A 20,080-nucleotide genomic window follows, 5' to 3' on the forward strand; every position below is an offset into this window, starting at 1 on the left:
GGGATACATTTGAAATTGCAATTAGGTATAACAGGGACAATACAGATATAGCAACAGTTAAAAAAATATATAAATTAAAACTTAGCCTATATTAGTTGTTCCACAATGCTTCTCAACAGTTACCACGTTACTGGATTTTTGTGCTGCATAGTGCAGCAGAAACAGGACAAAAAATAAAGCCCCAAATAAAACGCAGAACATAAAAAGAAAAACCAGGACATTTGTGGTATTAAAAAATTACAGAACTTCTGTCCTGCATGCCCCATAGCTTCTGAAGGAAGCTATGGGGCATGCGCCAACTGGAAGCAAAGCAGTATGTCAACCCTGAAAGTGTTGCAGGCATGAACCCTATTGAAAGTGGGAGCACATAGAACCCCCTCCAGTGTTTTTGTGAATGCACAATAATAATAATAAGATTTCTGGAGGGGCACATAGTCAATCCTGACCAGAGTCACCTAGGTCATTTGTGGGGCTAGAGAGGGAGATAGAAAAGGGCTGTTCCCAGTCTGGAGTTTAACGTTCATCAGGTAGAAGGCACCACTACTGTTATGTACTGAAGTTCTCACCCTGGGCCAGCAGGGGGATACTGTAGATAGTCTTCACTCAGGTCTACATATGCAAATAGGGGATTGGAAGTGACGTTCAGTGATTGGATAGTTACAGAAAATGGTTACAGTTGCGTTGTAGTGGAGCTCTATATAAGCAGGCTGACTGAACCCTTCAGTTCAGTTCTGTTCTGGCCTGTGAATAAACAAGAGCTGTTTGAAGAATCGCTGTGTCGTCTAATATGTTCACCCACAACTTAACAACTACCACTCAACCACAGCCCAACACCTGGTGTTTATGTCAGAGCGGATCAATCCACAGTCTTCAAACTAATTCCCAATCAAGGGGGCTGATGCTTCACACACCCTGTTCCCTTCTCTGCTTGAAGAGGGTGCTAAGACCTCTCTCAGTTGGTAGACCAGGAGACCCTTAATCTTAGGGACCCACATGGGGTGAAAGATTCCTACAGGGCTGGGCTAGATGGCCCTGGTGACCCATTCCAAGTCTACAATTCTGTGATGCTGTGATCTCTGGCCATAGTCTGCTTGTTCAAGCCCCTTCCATCCTTTGAACCTGTGCAGAAGGTTTGGACTATTACAATTTTTTCCAGCACTTAACGCTTCTTTTCTCTCTCTCTCTGCCTCTCTCTGTGTCCATGACCTCCCTCTTTCTTTCTGGTTGGGCAGCTTCACGAGAAGTTTGACCACCTAAAGCGGACTCACCAGGAAGAGAAGAAGAAAGTGGACGACAAGAAGAAGGAGCTCGAGGAGGAGCTGGGCAACTTCCAGAAGAAGAAAGCGGCAGCCCAGCTGCTCCAGTCACAAGGGCAGCAGGCTGGCTCTCAACAAACCAAGAAAGACAAGGACAAGAAAAAGTAAGCCATTGTCTCAGGTCGAGCTCTGTGGGCTTCTGTTCCAGTGTGCTGTCTTCCGTTGCATGTCTGTATTCGCTTCTTCCCATTATCAGACTGGAAACTGGGCTTCCCTCCCTCTCTCCCCGCCCCCACTTTAAAACAAAAAAAAAAAAAACCCCAGACTGAATTATTTTTTATATAAAAGAAAATACAGGTTTGTTTGCTTTTTCCTTAAAAGATGAGCGGGGAGGGAATATGACCGGCTTTATTTTTTTATACAGAGGGTACCTAAATAATATTTTGTAAAAGCTTGACTAGCTGGTTCAAAGAAGCAAAAGAGCAGTTGGAGAGCAGAGACCGAAAGCCAGCCCACCCAGCGATCGGCTGAACCGACTTTGCAATAAGTCTTGGATTTTCTGTTGTCGAAGCAAAACACATAGCGCTCCGTCTCTCACTGTCTTTCCCAGTGATGCTTCAAAAGGTCTGTGCTTAATTCACTGTGTAAAAGCCTTGCCACGATGGGCCAGTGTAGAGATGGCAGTTTTCCTGAGTGTTAGCCGCGTGGTTAAGTGATTGTGTTGGGCTGCAGGATCATGCCGCCAGGTTCCCTCGCCTCGCCTCTGGGTTTTGCGGGCAGCTGGGAGGATGTGATCCTGTGGCCCCAACCCTCTTAAATGTAGGCAACGACTTGGCTCATATTGCATTCCTAACCAGCCAGAGGTATATTCAGCTCAGAGTCGCTTAGTGCCAAAAGCGACTATTTTGCAAAAACGGCTGTTAGAGCGTGCAAGTAACTCTAGTTACAGTATAAACTATCTGGTGCCAGTTCTGCCCCTCTGCTAGCCAAACAAATTAACAGTGCTGGGTATGCTATGATTGCAGTACAATGCTTCTTATTGTAAAAGTAAAAAATAAAATAAAACCATCAGTCTGGCATCGTTGGAGCAAGTCAGACCCGCATATTTGCAGTCAGACCTTTAGCCGCTGCTTGGCTGTGGAAGCGAAGAGAAGTTTTGCAGGCATGTAAGGGTACTTAACTACACCAGCAATGGGAGTGTCGTGCATGGATGGGGCTCTGGAGCTATGCTCATGGGTCTCCCAGGTGCTTCTTGAAGGAACAGTAGCACATGCAAAGGCAGCATGTTTCCTCTTGATAAATACCTTTCAGGGGGAATTTCAAAGCATTGCTGCAGTGTCTCTTGAGAAAGAGAGAAGCATACTAGGCATGAACCTTAACAGGTGTCTGGTCTACAGCAGGACCGTTAAGCCCTTTCTCTTCTCCTGTCGTTGTTCTCCAGACCTTTCTCTTCTAATCCTGGTGGGTGCCAAGGCTGCAGCGGGTTTCCTTTTGGTTCCGCACCTGTGCATATGGCTCTGCAAGCATGGCACCCATAGGAGATTTGGGTGACGTTTGCCACTTACGTAACTTCCCTGGTTTCATTTTTGTAACACTGGAGTCCTCCTGCAGATCACTTACAAGGTCTCAAGGTACTGAAAAGGGCGAAGTGCAAAAGATGGAGCCGTTTACTGGCTTCAGGATAATGTACTTGCAATGTAGGTATACAGATTTGCCTTTTTCGTGTTGACCTTTTTATAAAGGCATTGTGACCACTGGAGAGGGTTACAGGAGCAATCTCGCTCCACAAGAATGTAACCAGGGATGTGCAACCCTAAAGGTCTTTCCTTACCTTCTTTGCAAGTTTAGAGCCACCATGGCCAGTTCTGTCTTCCAGGCTGATGCTGCAAGTCCCATCAGGGCGCAGGGCAGCCAGCACAGGGACCTGATCCCTTCCCTACACACGTCTGTTTGTGTGTGACCGGCGCTCTGCTTCAGAGTGCCAGTCACCCACAAAAACTTTGGTGTGGAAACTCCTTTTGGTTGCACTTCTGCCAGCAGAAGTTGACCCACCAAAGAGCTTCGTATCCATTCCGTCTTTCTCTCTTACTTGTCCTGAATACTGGCTAAGCTTAGTTTCTGCAGTAGCTAAAACAACAGACACCTTAAAGACATGATCCCTCTTTACAAACAGGATCTGCACCATACCGTTGCTCTTTGCAGCTCTTCAAAACTTCTAGTTACTCCATTCTTCCTTCCACCCAACATTTTGTGGCCATTGACCACACTCTGTCCTCGCTGAACTGCTTTTAAATTTCCCTCCCTTAGGATCCTTAGGGAAGGTTTATTGTTAACTTGTGCAAAATTTGGGGTCTGTCCCTCAATCTTGCTGATGATCTCCCCCTGCTTCTTTTGTGCGTGGATTGATGCCAATTTGGCTAGACAATCAACAATAGTCACATGACATAAGTGTCATGTAACGCAGGGGCCAAAATAATTTCCATACACGGTGTTGCCAAATGACATGGGTTGCAAAGGAGTTCGGTAGATCCGTTATATTTTTGTGCGGTATATATCCCTGCCACTTCCTACATATGATGAATTGGGCTCATGTTCATGACAGCTCACGCCACAAATTGAGTGCTGGTCTTTAAGGTGCTACAAAACTCTTGGTTGCTTTTGCTACGGCAGACTAACATGGCTACCTCTCTGCTATAACCGAAGTCCTATTCTGCAATTTGTAAAAATGAGCAGAGCGAGGTCCATTTTGACTGTTCTGGCTTCTGACTGTGCTTCCCTTGTGGGGGTGGGGAATCAATATGTAGGTTATATTTTTTTAAATGAAGGATTCTTTGAAAGAGTAATTATTTTTGAAGCTGTCTTTACATGGAAGAAACTCTATTTTTTGTATATCTTATAAGCATCTGTAATGGTGATTGCTTGACCTAGTCAAGGAGGTCTGTCTCTGGACTCGGTCGAATTTGCAAATTACAGGAGGACGTTCCATCTTTGGGAAATTGTACATTTTCAGCATGGGCTGGCTATCTCACCTCACCTTGTGCCCCTTTGGCCTTGTTCACAATGCACCTTTATTGTAGAGCAGTTAAGGAGACATTCTGCTGTGCAGAACCCACACTGGGGAGCTGTGAAGGAGTATTCTCCCATTGATTGCAGACAAACTTCAGGACGAGTTTAGACCAGGACTGGGAAGCATGTAGACATCTAGATATGGCTGGCTCACAGCTCCCATTGTCCTGAGCTCTGCCCATGCTGGTCAGGGCCTCAGGTTCCCCATCCATGCCTGGTTCATTTAGTCCCACGTTCAGTGTCCCAACCTCAGTTTCGAAAACAGGAGGAGGTGGAAATGAGCTTCACTTGGAGATAATTTTTCTCCACCCTTCTCCAACACCAGATATGTGTGGCTGGCTGCGGTTCTTCAGTGGTGAAGGAAAAGCACTCTGTGCGAGAGGGATTTCCCTAACGTTACTATAATATCACATCTTCCAGGGCTGAACCTGGCAATAGGAACATTCTGGTGCTGATCCCTAGCTCAGAGAAAGCTGTAGTTGCTCCATAGACCGTTGCTGTCTATATAAGCACAATCCCTTCTATAATAATATTTTATGAGGCAGCACCTTTCTGTTTCTCAAAACTAAAGCCGTCCACCTTCGACTATAAATTAGGTTGACATTTTTACTTCCTTGTTTTAGCGTGCGTCTGAGATGCGACAGTGAATTTTGTAAAAAAAAAAAAAAGGAGAGAGAAATGAAATAAACCGTAACATCTGACTTGGGTTTCAAACTTGCAAACAGACCCCTTGCCCCTCACTCACTATAAAGAGGGATCAGTTAGGGGAAGTGCAGATGTTACATTAAGGAAAATTTAGGAGGGATTGGGAGGGAGGGCAAGGCCTAGATGTGCCATTTTCTCAGAGGTGTAATGTTTAGAGCTAATGGAAGGGCGAAGCCTGAAAATGGCAACTCTGGCATCCCTGCAGAAACCAACCCTTTTTTGAGAAGCATCCCAAAAAGCTTTCTAGGAGATAAGACTGAGCCTGCTGAATGGAGGTTACAGGAACTTAATATTTTTTTATCAGGCTCTGTGGACACATTCCAGGTTTTGTTTTGTTTCGCCCTTTTTTGCTGCAACGATAAGGGCCTAAAGTATTAACTTTTGGAGAGAGAGAAAGAGAGGAGGAAAGATGGAATTCTCAAGGTTATTTTTGTAGCGGATCCATAAAACATTTGGTTGTTATTTCTTTTTACGTGTCTGGAGTTCCCCCACGTGGCGTCAGACTGTCACTGCAGTTGTCAAGCCAGAGGAGAAGTTGCTGGGTTTTCAGATAATACTGTTAAGGGCTGCTGCTGCTGCTGCTTCAAACATGGGGCCAGATTCTGGCTGGCTTAGACTGGCTGGTCACGGTTGTAATGTGTGTTTCACTGCATGTATACATGTGCTAGGAAGCTGTGGTTTGGCTCAGCTTTCCTGCGCACATGCGCTATTCATACATGCAGCAACACACGCATGCAGGACACGCACAGGGCTGCATATCTAAATCATGCCCTGTGATAGGTATTTCCCAACCCCGGTTCTCACTGTCATTTGCCAGAAGTGGAGCTGTGGTGCTGGAGCCTGAAATGCAGTGGGCAGAACACGATCCAGCCTCCCTATACTTAGGGAGGTCAACCCAGATGCTGCGTGCTGTCTGCCGTTATAGGGTCGGGTGCCCTCGGTGGTTTGAGAGGCCCCCCAGTTACAGCTGACAAGGTTTCAGCACAGATATAAACCCCTGACAGAGCGCGGCCACATTGACACAGAATGCTAAGCCAGGGGCCACACCGTGTGAGCACAATGCACACTTGGAAGCCACACACACTCTCATGCGCCGCGACTACACACAGACGTGCGCATTAACTCCATGCAGCCGCCAGCAGTTGGACTTGGGGAGGGAGGGGTTTCTACTTTCCCCCCTCAAAGCCGATGGGGTCATATTCTTGGTGGCTGCATCTGGCAAGAGAAATCTAACTGTGGCTTCTTTCAAGATGGGGCCCTCTGGCAAGCTGTGGTTTGTCAAGATGCAAGCACATGTGCTAAGCTACAGAGGGTGGTTTATTAATGCAGCCCAAGTGCTCCTACTTTCCCCCTTCCTTCTGCAAGCAGGTAAACAAACGATGAGCTGGTTAGCTTTGCATCTAAACCTTTGTTTTGCCCAAACCACAGTTACTTGTTTTTTACCTAAGCTATTGTGATTTGCCTGGGTGGAACAAACCGTGACCTCAGGCATCACTTAGCTTTACTGACATGCTCTGTATTGGGTATATTTGTATTCTGATGTCTTCTTAAATGTTTACTGTAAGGCACACTGGGCACAGCTTATTGTGGGAAAGCAGCATATAAGTAAACTCAACCCATCAGTCATAAACCTTTCACTGTTTGTGTACCTGCATGCAGAAGGGAGGCATCTCGCCTAAGGGCTTGAACTGCATGCACACTGTGCTTTAATAAACGACACTTCGTGACTTGGCACTGCATGCGAATGCTGCCTGTTTCTGATGGCCACATTTAACAATTCACAATGGGCTGCATGCTCTGCAAAGAGTTGGTCTAGATGACCCCCTAGATGTGCCTTCCAGCTCTACAGTTCTAGGATTCTAGGATTCTCTCCTGCAGAGAATCACTTTCTGTGCAGGTAGCTCTTTCCACTTTTAGAAACTGTTATGTGCTCAGATGTGCAGTTTAGTGCTTTCACTTGCTGTTGAATGCTTTAAATGGAAAAGTGAGAGTATGTCATCGTTATTACAATATATATGCATACATATTTATCATGCACACCCACAGATGTTGCAACCTAGCCTGGATTTCTCCTTTTTAAAGGTTTTTAAGTTTTCTCTTGCCCTTGAATTCAGGGCTCCACTTTGCCTAGGAAAGGCTTTGGACTTTTCTTGGTAACAGAACCCATAGTGGCACGACTGCGGTGTTGTTGACGTCCATTGACTGGTGGCAAATCAACCTGCTCACTGCTGCTGGCATGACTTCCCTCTGAAACCCAGCAAATTGGAATGCTCCCTTTTAATCCAGAGCAAGAACTGGGCAGTTGAGGTTTTATACCTTATGTTTGTGGCAAGGCAAAATATATAGTATCTAGCATTTTTATAACACTTCCGAGAGACAATGTGCTTTGCCTTTTTGAGAGGAGCAGAACTTCCGGATCAAGTTCTCCAGTTAAATGATTTCAGGAAGCAGGAGTGGGGTGGAAACCCTCGTCTTAAGACAGCCATTGCCAGCCTTCCTCAACCTGATGCCATAACTCCTATCAGCGCCATTGCGTGCTGACTTAGGCTCTTGTCTTGCATTGCTTTTTTGATGTGGAGAGAATTTGCTAGTGGGAGTCCCTCCATTCCCCCAGCATTCAAACAAGAATGGTGCAGTCCAGGAAATACTGTACCCTCTGACTCCTGCATGTAACATGCACTCTTGCAGCATGCATTCCTTTAGCTACAATTTTCAAACATGCTAGCTTGTTAATTCTGGAAGATGTACAGCTTTGTTTGCTTCATCAATATCTTTTCCAAGGCACGCACTTTGCCCAGTGTTTTGCAGTAGGTGTCTGTTCCTTTGCTCAGTTAAGGGTTGTTGGGGATGGGGATTTTTTTTTTTTTAGTGCAAAGTACAGTGTGCTACTCAAGGATAGTGATTTGCCAATTAACTGGTATATGCTTTCTAAATCTGCAATTAAATTGCTGTGTTCCAATCTGTCCCAAGGCATGCAAAGGCTCCCACTGCTTGCAGAAACTTTTGCATTCATTCCAGTGGAGGGAGCCCATCTGCACGTGCGTTTCTTTGCACACGAGGCACTGAGTCAATGGCGCATCCCATGCACATCTAAGGGGAGGGCATTGGAGGGAATGTGTGTGCTTGCATGAAGAAGGGACCCAGGTTCAAGTCCTGGCATGCCCAGTGGAAAGGCTCTCCAGTAGCAAAGCTGGGGAAAGGCCTTTGCCTGAGCACTTGGAGGTACGCAGAAAGCTGCCTTGTACGGATTAAAGGTCCATTTAGCTCAGTCCTGTCTACACTGATTGGCAGTAGCTCTCCAGGGTTTCAGGCAAGAGTCTTTCCCTGCCTAACCTGGAGACACAGAGGATTGAGCCTGGAAACCTCTTGCACACATCCTGCGGCTGAGCTATGCCCCTTTCCCAAACTACCCAAAGGACACTAGCCTTCTGCAAGCTGGAACTGCCCATATGTTGTTGGGCTCCAAGCTCCCATCAGCTACAGCTGGCATGGCCAGTGCTCAGGAACGGACATCCAAAACATGTGGAGAGTACCAGCTTTGGGAAGGCTGGAACAGACAGGTAGCTGGACCAGTGAAGCCGCCTAGTGGTGCAGCATTAAAACTGCTGGCACACTTGCAAAGATAAGCAGGGTCCGGTATGGTTCCAAGTTGGATGGGAGACCAAGTGTTGAGAATCCCGCATTGCGGGGGGGGTTGGAATAGATGACTCTCAGGGTCCCTTCCAACACTATAATTTTATGAGAGGCAGCTGCTTGTGTCTGTCGCTGGAACCGGAGCATTAACTGGGGAAATGGATAAATTAACCGACCAGACCATCCTGTTTTTGTCACACATGGCCCTAAATTTAAAAATGCTGTGTGGCTTTTGGGTCTGTGTTTTATGTCTTTGCTGCTAGGCTTCCACACAATAAGAACTTAGCATGGATTTTAAAGGTTAAGGGTTGGTTGGTTTTCATTCCTTCCCTTTCCATAATAATCCCTTTTGCAGAACCCTCTGCCATGAAGCAAGAAGCTGTCGCCAGCTTCCTTGTCATTTCCCACTGATTTTTTTTCCCAATTTAATTTTTTCCCTTTTTTGAGTTGCTATTATTTCTAACATTTCTGTTCTCGTGTTTGTTTTTTGATTTGCAGTTCAAGCTTCACATAAAGCCTGCCAAGTCAAAGGATGTTCCTGCATTCACCTGCTTTTGCAGTAATGAGTTTCAGCCATCTTTCTTTTTGTTTTTTCTCTCTTCCCTTTTAAACACAAATCCTTACTATATTAATAATACTGTGGTGGGTGGGTGTTGGAGCAAAGGCTACCTGGCCTTGCTTGGGCTTTATTGGGGATATTCCTTCTTCCTCTGAAGAACAGAAACTGTAAAATTGATTGGAACGGGAGCTGGAACCAGATTGTAACAATTTTAAACTTGGGCCTTGTTCATTGCACTTGGGTCCACCTTTCGGCCATGGTCCTCTTGAGATCCTCTTGAGGTGTCTGAAACTTGGGTTGCTTTCGTACAACGGGCTTATGCTTCTTTTTTTTCCATTTTGAATGGCAAACTCCTACCCTCCCACCTCCTGCACCAAAGCACCTCTTTGCGAGAACACCATCCAGCCACCATCAAACCCTTTAAAGTCCATGGGTTTCTTTTATGGAAGGTTTAAGTACACGTTTACATTTCCCTCCCATTGAAATCAATGGGACTTTTGTGAGTCTCAGGGCCGTGCCTTGATTTTCCTTCAGAAGAAGATTTAGTACAAAGGGGATACTGTTTAGGGTTTAAAAAAGAAGGAGAAAGAATTAAAGTCCCACTACACATGCAAATTGCTGTGTGGTCGTCTGCACCCAGGGCCATGATATTTTGAAAAACTGCATCACTTGTTGGAGCGAAGGAGGATTATAAGCCATGCTCAGGAATTTTGGCTATGTATAGCACATTCCATTTATACTGAACTGGCTCACTGTGGTTAGCTTTTCACACAAACCCTCCCCAACCCCCCAGATACAACCCATTTCTACAACTAGCAAAGCCAGTCAAGGACTGAACAAGATGGTGGGAGTCCAAAAACAGCTGAAACACTGTCTTAGAGCAGTAGCCTGAGGAGTCATGTGGGACTACCTCTGAAGCAAACTGCTGATGTAGAGTAAGGCCCCGCTTGCCCTATGCATTTAAAACATTCCACTTTGAACAGTCATGGCTTCCTCCCAAAGAATCCTGGGAAGTGGAGTTTGTTAAGGGTGGCGAGGCTGTTAGGAGAGGCCCCTGTTCCCTTCACAGAACTACATTTCCCAGAGTTCCCTGGGAAGAACAATTGATTATTAAACCACTCTAGGAATTGTAGGTCTGCAAGGGGAATCGCGACCTCCTAACAACTCTGGGCAATTTTAAACTACCATTCCCGGAATTATTTTTTTGGGGGGGAGCCATGGCTGTTTAAAGCGGTATGCTACTGCTTTAAATGTTGAGTGCAGATGGGTCCTAAGGCTCTTTCATCCTGATACAAAAGTGTTCTAAACCCACCGGTCCCACTCTGTCTAAGACTTCCTTTGGAAATAGCTTGCAAGTTTGCAGAAGAAGCCCCAGGCTCAGGATTTGTGACATGTCTCTTACTGACATTGCATGACTTCGCACACGCATGATGCCTTTTGTAACCTCTTGGATGCTTTCCACTTTTGGCGTGTCCTTTTTAACAGGCTCCCCCAGTAAGTTTTGATCTTGCTTTTAACCAAACCTCGCTGCAGACATGAGATAACTCACAAACGCAGCACGTGTGCAAACCAGAGCTGCACATTATTATTTTTAATTGATGGAGGATAACCTACTACAAATGTCTGGACGCAGAGGAGCCACAAGGGCATCAGATAGAACAGGGGAAACATCCCTGGAATGTTAATAATCTTTACAGCATCAAGGATTTACTGGAAGAATTAGTGGTCTGTTTTATTCTGAAATGAAGAAATTAAACCTACTCCCTTAGGGCTCAGTCTTATGGGTGATGGGTGTTGTTCTTGTCATCTGATTTTAAATGAATTTGTGTAAGTATATGAGCTCAATGTAAAAGATTCATCTTTCATTTCTCAGTTCTTAGAAGTGAATAGCAGTTCCAAATAGCCTGCGGGTCTTACCATCACAGTGCTCCCATGTGATCTCTCCTGTTTTTAACATTGTTGAAGTGTGGTATGGATGCAGCCGGTGCTATTTTTCTTTAAAAAAAAATGTTGAGGGGTACTCTCATTTTGACCCAAGAAAATCACCACTTTATAGTTCTAATTGGGAGAAATAAATACAGTAAATGGACAAAAAGTACAAAGATTCACAAAATATGTAGGGCTATGTGTACCCCTTATGTTTCCCCCAGGGAAAAAGCACTGGGTGCAGCCATGGGAGAGAGACAACCATGTTTATCCTACAACGTAAGAGCCATCCCTCAGGCTTCACGCCATTTGTTAAACCATGGTTAGCTGCTGGTTGTTGTCAAAGCTCTGCTTAGGCCAGGACTTCAGAATTGTTGCTGCAAGGACAAGGTAGGGTGAGCGAACAAGGCATTGCCAGACTACAGTCATAGGCACCTGCTCGAGGGCTTATTCGCACAAGTTTAGATGTGCACCCAAATCCCATTTGCTTCATTTCTGAGCGTGCACCCAAAGTTTTAAGTTGTGGTGTTGCAAATTGGTGTTTGGGAGCACAGGCATGCTCATTAGAGTGCCCGGAATGGGTGTTGATTGTGTGCATGAGTTAATGGTTAGCAGGATTCACACAACAAAAACTGGCAAGTAGGTAGAGAGTAAGAGTATTGTGGGAATGTGAGGGTTTTGGAATGTACAGAGCGTAGAGCAGCCTTAACCAACCTTCTGATGTTTTTGACTACTTCTCCCATAAGAGCCCAGCCAGAACATGATGGGGGCTGATGGGAGTTGTAGCCAGACATTTTGGAGGAGGCGGGAGACATGTTTGTCAAAGGCTGGGCCCACAGGAGACAGAAACAGCTACAGCACCCTGACTTTCTTCAGAGCAAATAGGCCACATGTATTTTTTAAAATAGGTTTCAGTAACACCTTGCCTGCAGCCAATGTACTTGTCCATCCGAAGTTGAGCCAAGCAGGGATAGAAGGAAAGCTCCTTTGAATTCCGGTGACTTTCAGATCAATTTCTATCTCATTAATGTCACATATTTATGAAGCTGGTCTAACCACCATGACTTCCCAGGGAACTGTGGAAGACGTAGCTTTTGGTTCTCAGCACCCTTGTTTAAAACCAGCATTTGCCAGGTTTCTTCAGCAGAACGTGAAGCCGTGTTGGCAGCCAAACTTGTTCGAACTCACAGTGTCAATGTTGAGCTGTGAGGGAAGACAAGCCTCTCCTGTCCAGATTACTTTTACCGTTTCCACTTTGAAATTGTAAGTGTCAGCCAAGGCAAATATTGGAATGTAATCTCACCCTGTACCCAACCTCCTCTTCCCCCTTTGCTTTCCCTCGCTCTCACTTTAACTGTTGTGAAGCTGACTCTGAAGTATTTAACTGTTTGTATTTTTCTGTGCTGGACAGAACATTTTCCTTTCTGACACTTTCCAAGAGATGGCGAGTCCCGTTTACCTTCCACTTCCCTCAACATTTTCTCTACTGCTGACGTGCAGCCAATTGTCCCTCTGCTTCCAGCTAGGTAGTCTCCTGTTTCTTACCTTTTTTTAAAAAAGCACTCTTTGAAATTACGCTCGTCACCAAAGTCACCACCTTCCCTTTGCTTTCCAACTTTGCTTGCTTTTCTGCCAAACCGCCACAGTGTCTTTTTTTCTCTTTTTCCTCTTCCCTTGCTCTTAAGCAGCAAAAAAGGCTAATCTGTTTGCTAAGAACATAGTTCTTAGCAAAAGCCAGAAGGCTGGTTCACACATCACACTAAACACAGGTTCAAGCTGCCTCTGCAGATGAAGAAGTCTTCGTGTGGCGGAGTGTAAATGTGCCGATTTGTGGAGCCCAGAGGTTGTGCAAACAGACTGCGCTTGTTGAAACATTACATCAACTGTTCAAGTCTCCATCCTGGCTATCTGCATGCACAGGTTGTACCTTTGTGGAATATGATGTGTGAACACCCTTAGCAGGATGGCTGAAAACCTGCCCAAAAGGAGGCAGATCAGCAAAAGATAGGACCAGTTTTGTGCTATACTATAATGCAGCATTTGCCAACCTGGTGCCCTCCAAATGCTTCAGAACTTGCAGTCCAAAACACCTGTAGGGCTCCAGGGTGGCTAAAGCTGCTTCAGTGCAAGCTTGGCGGCCGAAAGAAGGGCTCGCCAACTAAGCAAGCTGGATGAAAAGTAGCGATCCAAACAACTGCTTCTCTCTTGGCCTTGAACAGAAGGAGCCAGTTTCCTAACCATGCAATGCAGCAGCTTCGTTGTGCAACTCTATGTTCAAGTTTCCCGAAGCTTGAATGCTTGTGTGCTGTGTTTGCACCAGCCATGTCTGTGTGTGTCCTTATTCCTAATCGGCTTTTGTGCCTAATCAATTTGTTTAAAGTATTTTATTTGTTCCGCCTGCTTAGTTTAAGAGAACCCCTCTGAGAAATAAGGTGGGGTTTTTTTCCATCTATAGCAACCTACCAAGCAGTAAAGAGAACTTGACCAGAAGTTTCTTCCCAGAAATCAGAACAGGAGGGTAATAAAATTCTCTGCCCAGCTTGGTAAGGAGACCATACAGGCACATGACTTACCAGGCTCTTGACAGCCTTGCAGATAAGCCAGCCTGCCTATGCATGTGAGCGCCAGCCCTTGTGGCACCTAGGCCGCCTCCTGTTCCCTCCCCCCGCAGGCCCCTTTCGGTTTTCAAAAGCCTCCTTATCTGATCACCTGGAAGCAGGACTTCCAGGGGAGTAGGCAAGTGGCTAATGTGAAAGGTTAGAAGACCGATAGATGCATCCTTGCTAAAGCAAGCATTTTGTCTTGTCAATTTACAGCAGTCAGTATAGCTCAGAGGTCAGCAAACTTTTTCAGCAGGGGGCCGGTCCACTGTCCCTCAGACCTTGTGGGGGGCCGGACTATATAAGTGCAGGCACCCAGATCCTGGAGATTCTGCTATTTGCAGGCTAGGTCCAGATGCCTCTACAGATCTCCCGTTGCAAACCCCTTTGCCAAATGTATTCTGGCTTTTGTCCTCCTTTCTTTTTTAAACTCTGCGGGTTTCTTTCCTTCCTTCCTAGCCCACTAATCCAGAGAATGAAATTCATTCTTGGTGGAGGGGGATTTCTTTCCGATTGCTCTGATCTCCCTCCCCTTCAGAAACCCCCATACAGTGGTGCCTCGCAAGATGAAAAGAATCCGTTCTGTGATTCTCTTCGTCTAGCGGTTTTTTCGTCTTGCGAAGCAAGCCCATTGAAGGATTAGCGGATTAGCGCTATTAGCGTCTTATCTGCTGATTGGATCAGCTGATAAGCGGCTTAGCGGCTTAGAAAAGGGGGGGGGGGAAACCAGCAGGAACTCGCAAGACATTGTCGTCTTGCAAAGCAAGCCCATAGGAAATTCGTATTGCGAAGTACCTCCAAAACGGAAAAGTCTTTCATCTAGCGAGTTTTCCGTCTTGCGAGGCATTCGTCTTGCGGGGCACCACTATAACATAAAGTTATTTGTTGATGTATGCTCCAACCTGACTCTTCAACGCCCTTTTCGAAACCCACCTTTTAAATGTTTCAAAACATAGCGTCTTTATGGCCCCTTAGAGTGGACTGCAGTCCACCTCTTGTCAGTTGATTGCTCCTAACTAGGTGCACCAGAATTTTAATGCGTGTGCAGTCGAAAGCACCTCCGGGTATAGGGCAGCATATAAATTCAATTAATAATATAATATTAATCAGTTCAGTTCAGTACAGATAAGCAGCAGCCACACTCAGATGCAGATCCCAGCATATATTTGGAGACACACCAGATTTGTCTGCTCCTGATCCAATGAGAGACGCATGGAAGCTGGCTTACCTGCATGGGTCACCTTAGCTCAGAAAGATGAAGCACCTGTGGCCTTTTTGATATTGCTGGTCTCCCAACAGTCCCAACCATCATGGCCGGTGCTTAAAGAAGATGGCAGTTGTAGCCCTATAACATTTGGAGTGCCATAGTTTTCCTGGATGACTTCAGGGAGCTAATTAACTGCCAGATAGAGCCAGGGTCTTGCTCTACTTTAGCCTCTCCCCGGACCATGTTTAGCTTGCTAAATATTGCACTTGCTTCTCCTTTCTGTATCTATGCCTTTCTTCACAGCAGTCCTTGGCTCTGCACGGAATAATGTCTCTCCTCAAAAGCTTTTTGGATGTGCTTTCTCCTTTGCATGTAAGTATAGCTGCACAAGACCATTCTGCCCACCTTTAGGAACTACCCGAAAGGGCTGGGTTGTTGTTGTTTTTTTGCAAACGGGTGTGCTCGTGATCTGCAGGGGTGCAGAGATGTTCCAATATTACGTCGGCTAAATTGCTACTCGGTAGCACAGTCAGAAGGGGCGAACTAGCAGGTGGCCAAACACAGCGACTCCAGTCCAGCAACTGTTGGTAGAACTTGGCTTCCCTTTTGATCAGTGGCGCAGTTTGGTCACAAATGATGTTCAAAGGGCTTTGCTGCTGGAACCTGTGCATGTTGAACCAGAAATTATATTCAGTTAGGTTGAAGTTACTTCCAAGTAAGGGTGCTGTGCTGTACATATTGATTGCAGGGCGGTCTTCTAAGTAAAGACATTTAGGGTTGTTCTGTTGATCTGATGTCCAGAAAGTTTCATTGAGAGAACATTGGAACATACTGCCAAGTAAAAATGCTTAATATCCAAGTGGTGAACGTTTAGTTCACTTTCAGCAGTGGTGGTTATCCAGGAAGGAGTTACTCCTCCCCCACGATTTGGAGGTAGGGCTATGCAATTTGTATTTATTTTATTTCATTGCTTGGCCCTTCACTGACAGGAGCCGCCCGCAATTCCAGCCCTGTTTGCTTTGAGCAACAGCGCTTTCATGGTGCTCCCATTTTTATTTTTTGTGCTAGGAAAAAAGCCCACTTCACCATTTTGTGTGATCTCCCAGCTTAACCGCCCTAAATACCCAGGTTTTACTGGTAGTCCTAGAAAAAACACAGCTCAGAGACACAAGCTCCATTTTTAATATGCATGCTTACGTGTTTATTTTCTATTTTATACGTGTTTTAATGTATGGAGCAGCTGCCCATTCCTGCATTGCAGGGGGTTGGAATAGATGATCCTTAGGGTCCCTTCCAACTCTACAATTCTGTGATTCTATGAATACCTGCCATGAGACAGCCGAGTTTCTCTCCCCCCCCCCCCAATAACTTCCTGGAGCCAGCTTAGTATTCTGTCACTCAAACCAATAAGTAGAGAAATGATGACCGGCCCTTGAGTAAATCCTCACTCTTGTATTTGGCCAACTCCGGTAGTGTTTAGTCAGGAAGGTCAAGTGATCGAGAAGTTTACCATTCACTTATTTAATTTTTTTAAGAAGTGCTTGCTATAAAAAGGAACAGGAAAATAAGACCCAAACTTTTATCTAATTTGGGGGTTTTTTTGGTGTGTTTTGTTTTTTCGCTGAACACAAGAAATGTCCACGGTGTCTTATTCCAAGTGCCAAAGGCTATAACAGCTGCAGCTGTATATATATTTGCACTTGAATAAAACCCATACCCCTTTAATGGGCCCTGGGAGGCTTGGTGTTGGTGGTTTTGTTTCTTACCAAAATGTTTGGTGCAATGGCTTCACGTTGCTTCAAAGTAAGACCATCCCTGGAAGGTGTGATGGATATTAACACAGAGTAGTATTTTGGAAATCGCTCAGCGCTGGCCTGCCCACTTCTGTTGCAGCCGGCAGGGAAATCCCAATGGGAGAAAAGAGTGGCTCTGGAATCACGAATAGCATAGCAACAATGCACCCCACCCATTGTAAATTGAACTTCCTTTCTTCTTTCCCTTGTGTAATTTCATATCCTAAGCACCATACAATGGCTGCTTCCTAGAGCGTTGATTGGTTTTACCCACCACCACCAACACACACAGGGTTGATGGAGTTAGTTGAGATTCAATAAGGCTAGAGCTTTGCTATTGCCTGTCACAACCAGGGCCGTCTTAAGCATATCCGGCGCCGTGGTGCAAAGATCCCTCCAGCACCACCTTCCTTTCCCAGACTTGTCAACCTTCTTTTAGGGCTAGAGGAGCCGGGCAGCGGCTGGAGGGCGGCTCCTCCGGCAGGTAAAAGGCGGAGGCTGGACGCAGCGCCTCCTGGCTCACCTAGCTGCTTCGTGCCGTGGTGTCCATGGCAGCAGTACACTGAGCGAGCGGGCCTGCGCTGAGCAAGGGCACATGTGCCACTCCCACCGAGCGTCGGCTCGGTTTTTCCCCTTTTAGCTTGCAGGCACCCTGCAGAATTCGGCACCTGCAGGCTAAAAGGGAAAAAACCGAGCCGACACTTGGCAGGAGCGGCGCCCGCACCCTTGCTCACTCAGTGTTCCCCGGACTCTCGCCTGGCGCCCTCCAGAACTTGGTGGCCTGGCGCCCCGTGCCAGTAGCAACTATGGGTAAGATGGGCCTGGTCACAACAGCCAACTGGTTTCCTATTTGACAGTGAGATTATAGGTGTTTGCCACACGTGGTAGATGACTTGCTATCCGAAATTGCCCAGCAGTGGCGTAGCGTGGGGGGTGCAGGGGGGGCCGGCCGCACCGGGCGCAACATCTGGGGGTTAGGGGGCACAAATCCACGGGTTAGGGGGCGCAAATCCACGGGTTAGGGGGCGCAAATTACTTGCCTTGCCCCGGGTGCTGACAACCCACGCTACGCCACTGCTGCCCAGTGATTTCCATATTAAGAATGAGTATAAGCAAGTGATGGCCTTGGTTGCTTGAAGCTCTGCCAACGTGCAGCTTTCCTCCAAAATCCCTGTCTAAAAGGACATTAATGTGCCATCTCAGCCCCCGCCCCGCCCCCGGGTGCTAAAATGTCAAACGCTAATCACCAAACAGTGAGCTATCCAATGAGGGCAACCCCCCAAAATCACATCACCTTTCTGAGTGTGGCAGAAGTGGCTTGTCCACACACTGGAGGCATTCGCTTCTTGGTCATCGAATATGTGTCCAGGTCACTTCCATTACGCCCTCTGTCTCCCGTCTTCCCAGTTGGAACTATAGAGGGCCCAATTGAGGGAAAGGAGGGCTCTTAAAAATAATAACAAATGGGGAAAGGCTAGACTCCAAACATAAGAGAACAAAGTCTTGACAGAGCACCAAAATTCTAAAAAATATATATTGTGCGTTTAGTGTTGACGTTGAATGTGATGTTAGTGGCAACTGGTGAGCCAGTAACAGGAGCTATGAACTCCTAGACATTAACATATGAATGGGATCCCATGAACACCCAAGATGGGTGAGATGCAGCTGCTTCTGTGATATCAAAACGAGCAAATAAACACTTGGGGCAAGCTATACCAGAAGTCAGTGTCAAGCAAGAATGCCAGTGTTAATGGCGATAGTGCATTGTTATTTGGGACAGCTGCAACCACACTGGTTTACACATTAACCTTAACATAGGCTCTTCACTATCTGCGTACGCTCTTCCTGCTGCCTAGAGTGCTTGCACTGTTACCAGGTAGATGCATACACGATTTTTGTTTTCAAGTGATCCCCGTTTAATAGGCAGCAACACTCACAAACACAGCCAGAGTTTGCAGATTGAAGCCATTTAATCCCATTCACACCAAATCATGGGTTTTCTATGCAGCATGAACATGGGGCTCCCGGCTTCAAGAGCCGCCCTATTTGTTTTACTAGGGCTGATGCTTACAAATGTCTTGTTTTGCTATGTGACAAACTGAGACGCGTGTTGTGAACATTTATTATACCTTAAGAGGTTTGTATCTTTCTGACTTGCCATTCATGAACGCCAACCTGTAATCTTGCCATATCTTTGCACCGAAAGGGGGTGAAAAGCCACGGTTGCATTTACGGTAAAGTAGTCCTTACATCTGTGTAGCTGGAGCCTGGTAGTATAGCCTTGAAACATATATGAAGGGTTCTGTTTTATCTCCTCCTTTTCCCCAATTTTATTGATATTGAACTGTGAACAGCCGTAGGAATATGTCGTTTGTATACTTCTGTTTTGTGGGATTTTGTGTTGTTGTTTTTTAAGGGGGGGAGTTTGCTAACTGCCTTAAAACTTTTTAGGTGTAGTTTCTTCTATTCATTTCCTATTTTGAAAGTATCCTATGTTTTTACCAGAATGACTTTGTAACTGACTTACAGTGTTAATATAGCGCTATATATATATGTTATGTATCCGTCCATTAGACTTTTGTTAACACTTTTCAATGTCAAAAAATGGTTTTTCCAAGCACACCAACAATCGGTATCTTTGTGCATTTGACAGACACGGGGTTTGGGGTTTTCTTTTGGTTTTGTATATGTTCTTGGATGTTCACTCCTGAAGAGTCCGAACACACAAAAGCGGGAAGGAGAAAATACATTTTTAAAAAGCAAAACATGCATTATTCTTTTCTTTTTCTTTTTTTGCGGCCTTCATTTTCAAAATATTTTGGTTTGCCACTTAAAATTTCTGGGAGTCATGGGGAGGGAAGAATTGGGAACGGGAGCCATTGAGCCCAGCTGGTTTGCAGCCTTTAGGGGTCTCTTCTATCATTTGTACACACACTCCATCCCCTTTTTCTTTTGCTCTCCCCTTTTCGGTCACAGATCATTGGGCACAGTCACTGCCATTTAAATTCTCCATTCTGTGCTCTCTTGTTCCCCCTCACAGCATCTTGGCAAGGTCCAGACATCTTTGTGCTTCATTCTTGCATGTTCCAGCCTCTTTATACTCGGGTCTGTTTTTGGCATTCCTGCATTCATTTGCAAAAGGGCAGGAGGACTGGCAGTATCTGGCACGGACTCAACCCTCAGAATCCTTTGCTTCAGTTTAGAAAGGGATAAGTGTAGCAGCTGTAGGGCATTCGGTGGCACAGGGGGGGCAGGTGGCTTGCAAAATTTTGGCAGCTGGGGTCTTGACTCTGGCTGGGGTAGGACTGCAGGGCAGCATCCACTGCAGTACCGTA

General features: G+C 45.9%; 1 protein-coding gene across 11 annotated transcripts in view; it reads left to right on the plus strand.

Moving 5' to 3' along the window:
- Nucleotides 1-20,080, plus strand: part of SEPTIN11 (septin 11) — a 110,284-nt gene that overhangs the window by 83,644 nt on the left and 6,560 nt on the right. For 4 of the 11 annotated variants that reach the window (XR_014515564.1, XR_014515566.1, XM_083458867.1 and 1 more), the window contains exon 9: nt 1,233-1,420. Coding sequence is in view for 8 of the 11 variants with exons in the window: in XM_083458867.1 (XP_083314993.1) it covers nt 1,233-1,420 (188 nt within the window). In the remaining 3 variants the exon portion in view is untranslated. Of the gene's footprint in view, nt 1-1,232; nt 1,421-9,158; nt 11,367-15,255; nt 19,511-20,080 lie in introns of those variants that run through there. The other 7 variants (XR_014515565.1, XM_083458862.1, XM_083458866.1 and 4 more) reach the window with 3 other exon arrangements.

Source organism: Podarcis liolepis (genome assembly GCF_965112155.1).
Source record: "Podarcis liolepis genome assembly, chromosome: 9".
Classification (NCBI taxonomy): Eukaryota; Metazoa; Chordata; class Lepidosauria; order Squamata; family Lacertidae; genus Podarcis; species Podarcis liolepis.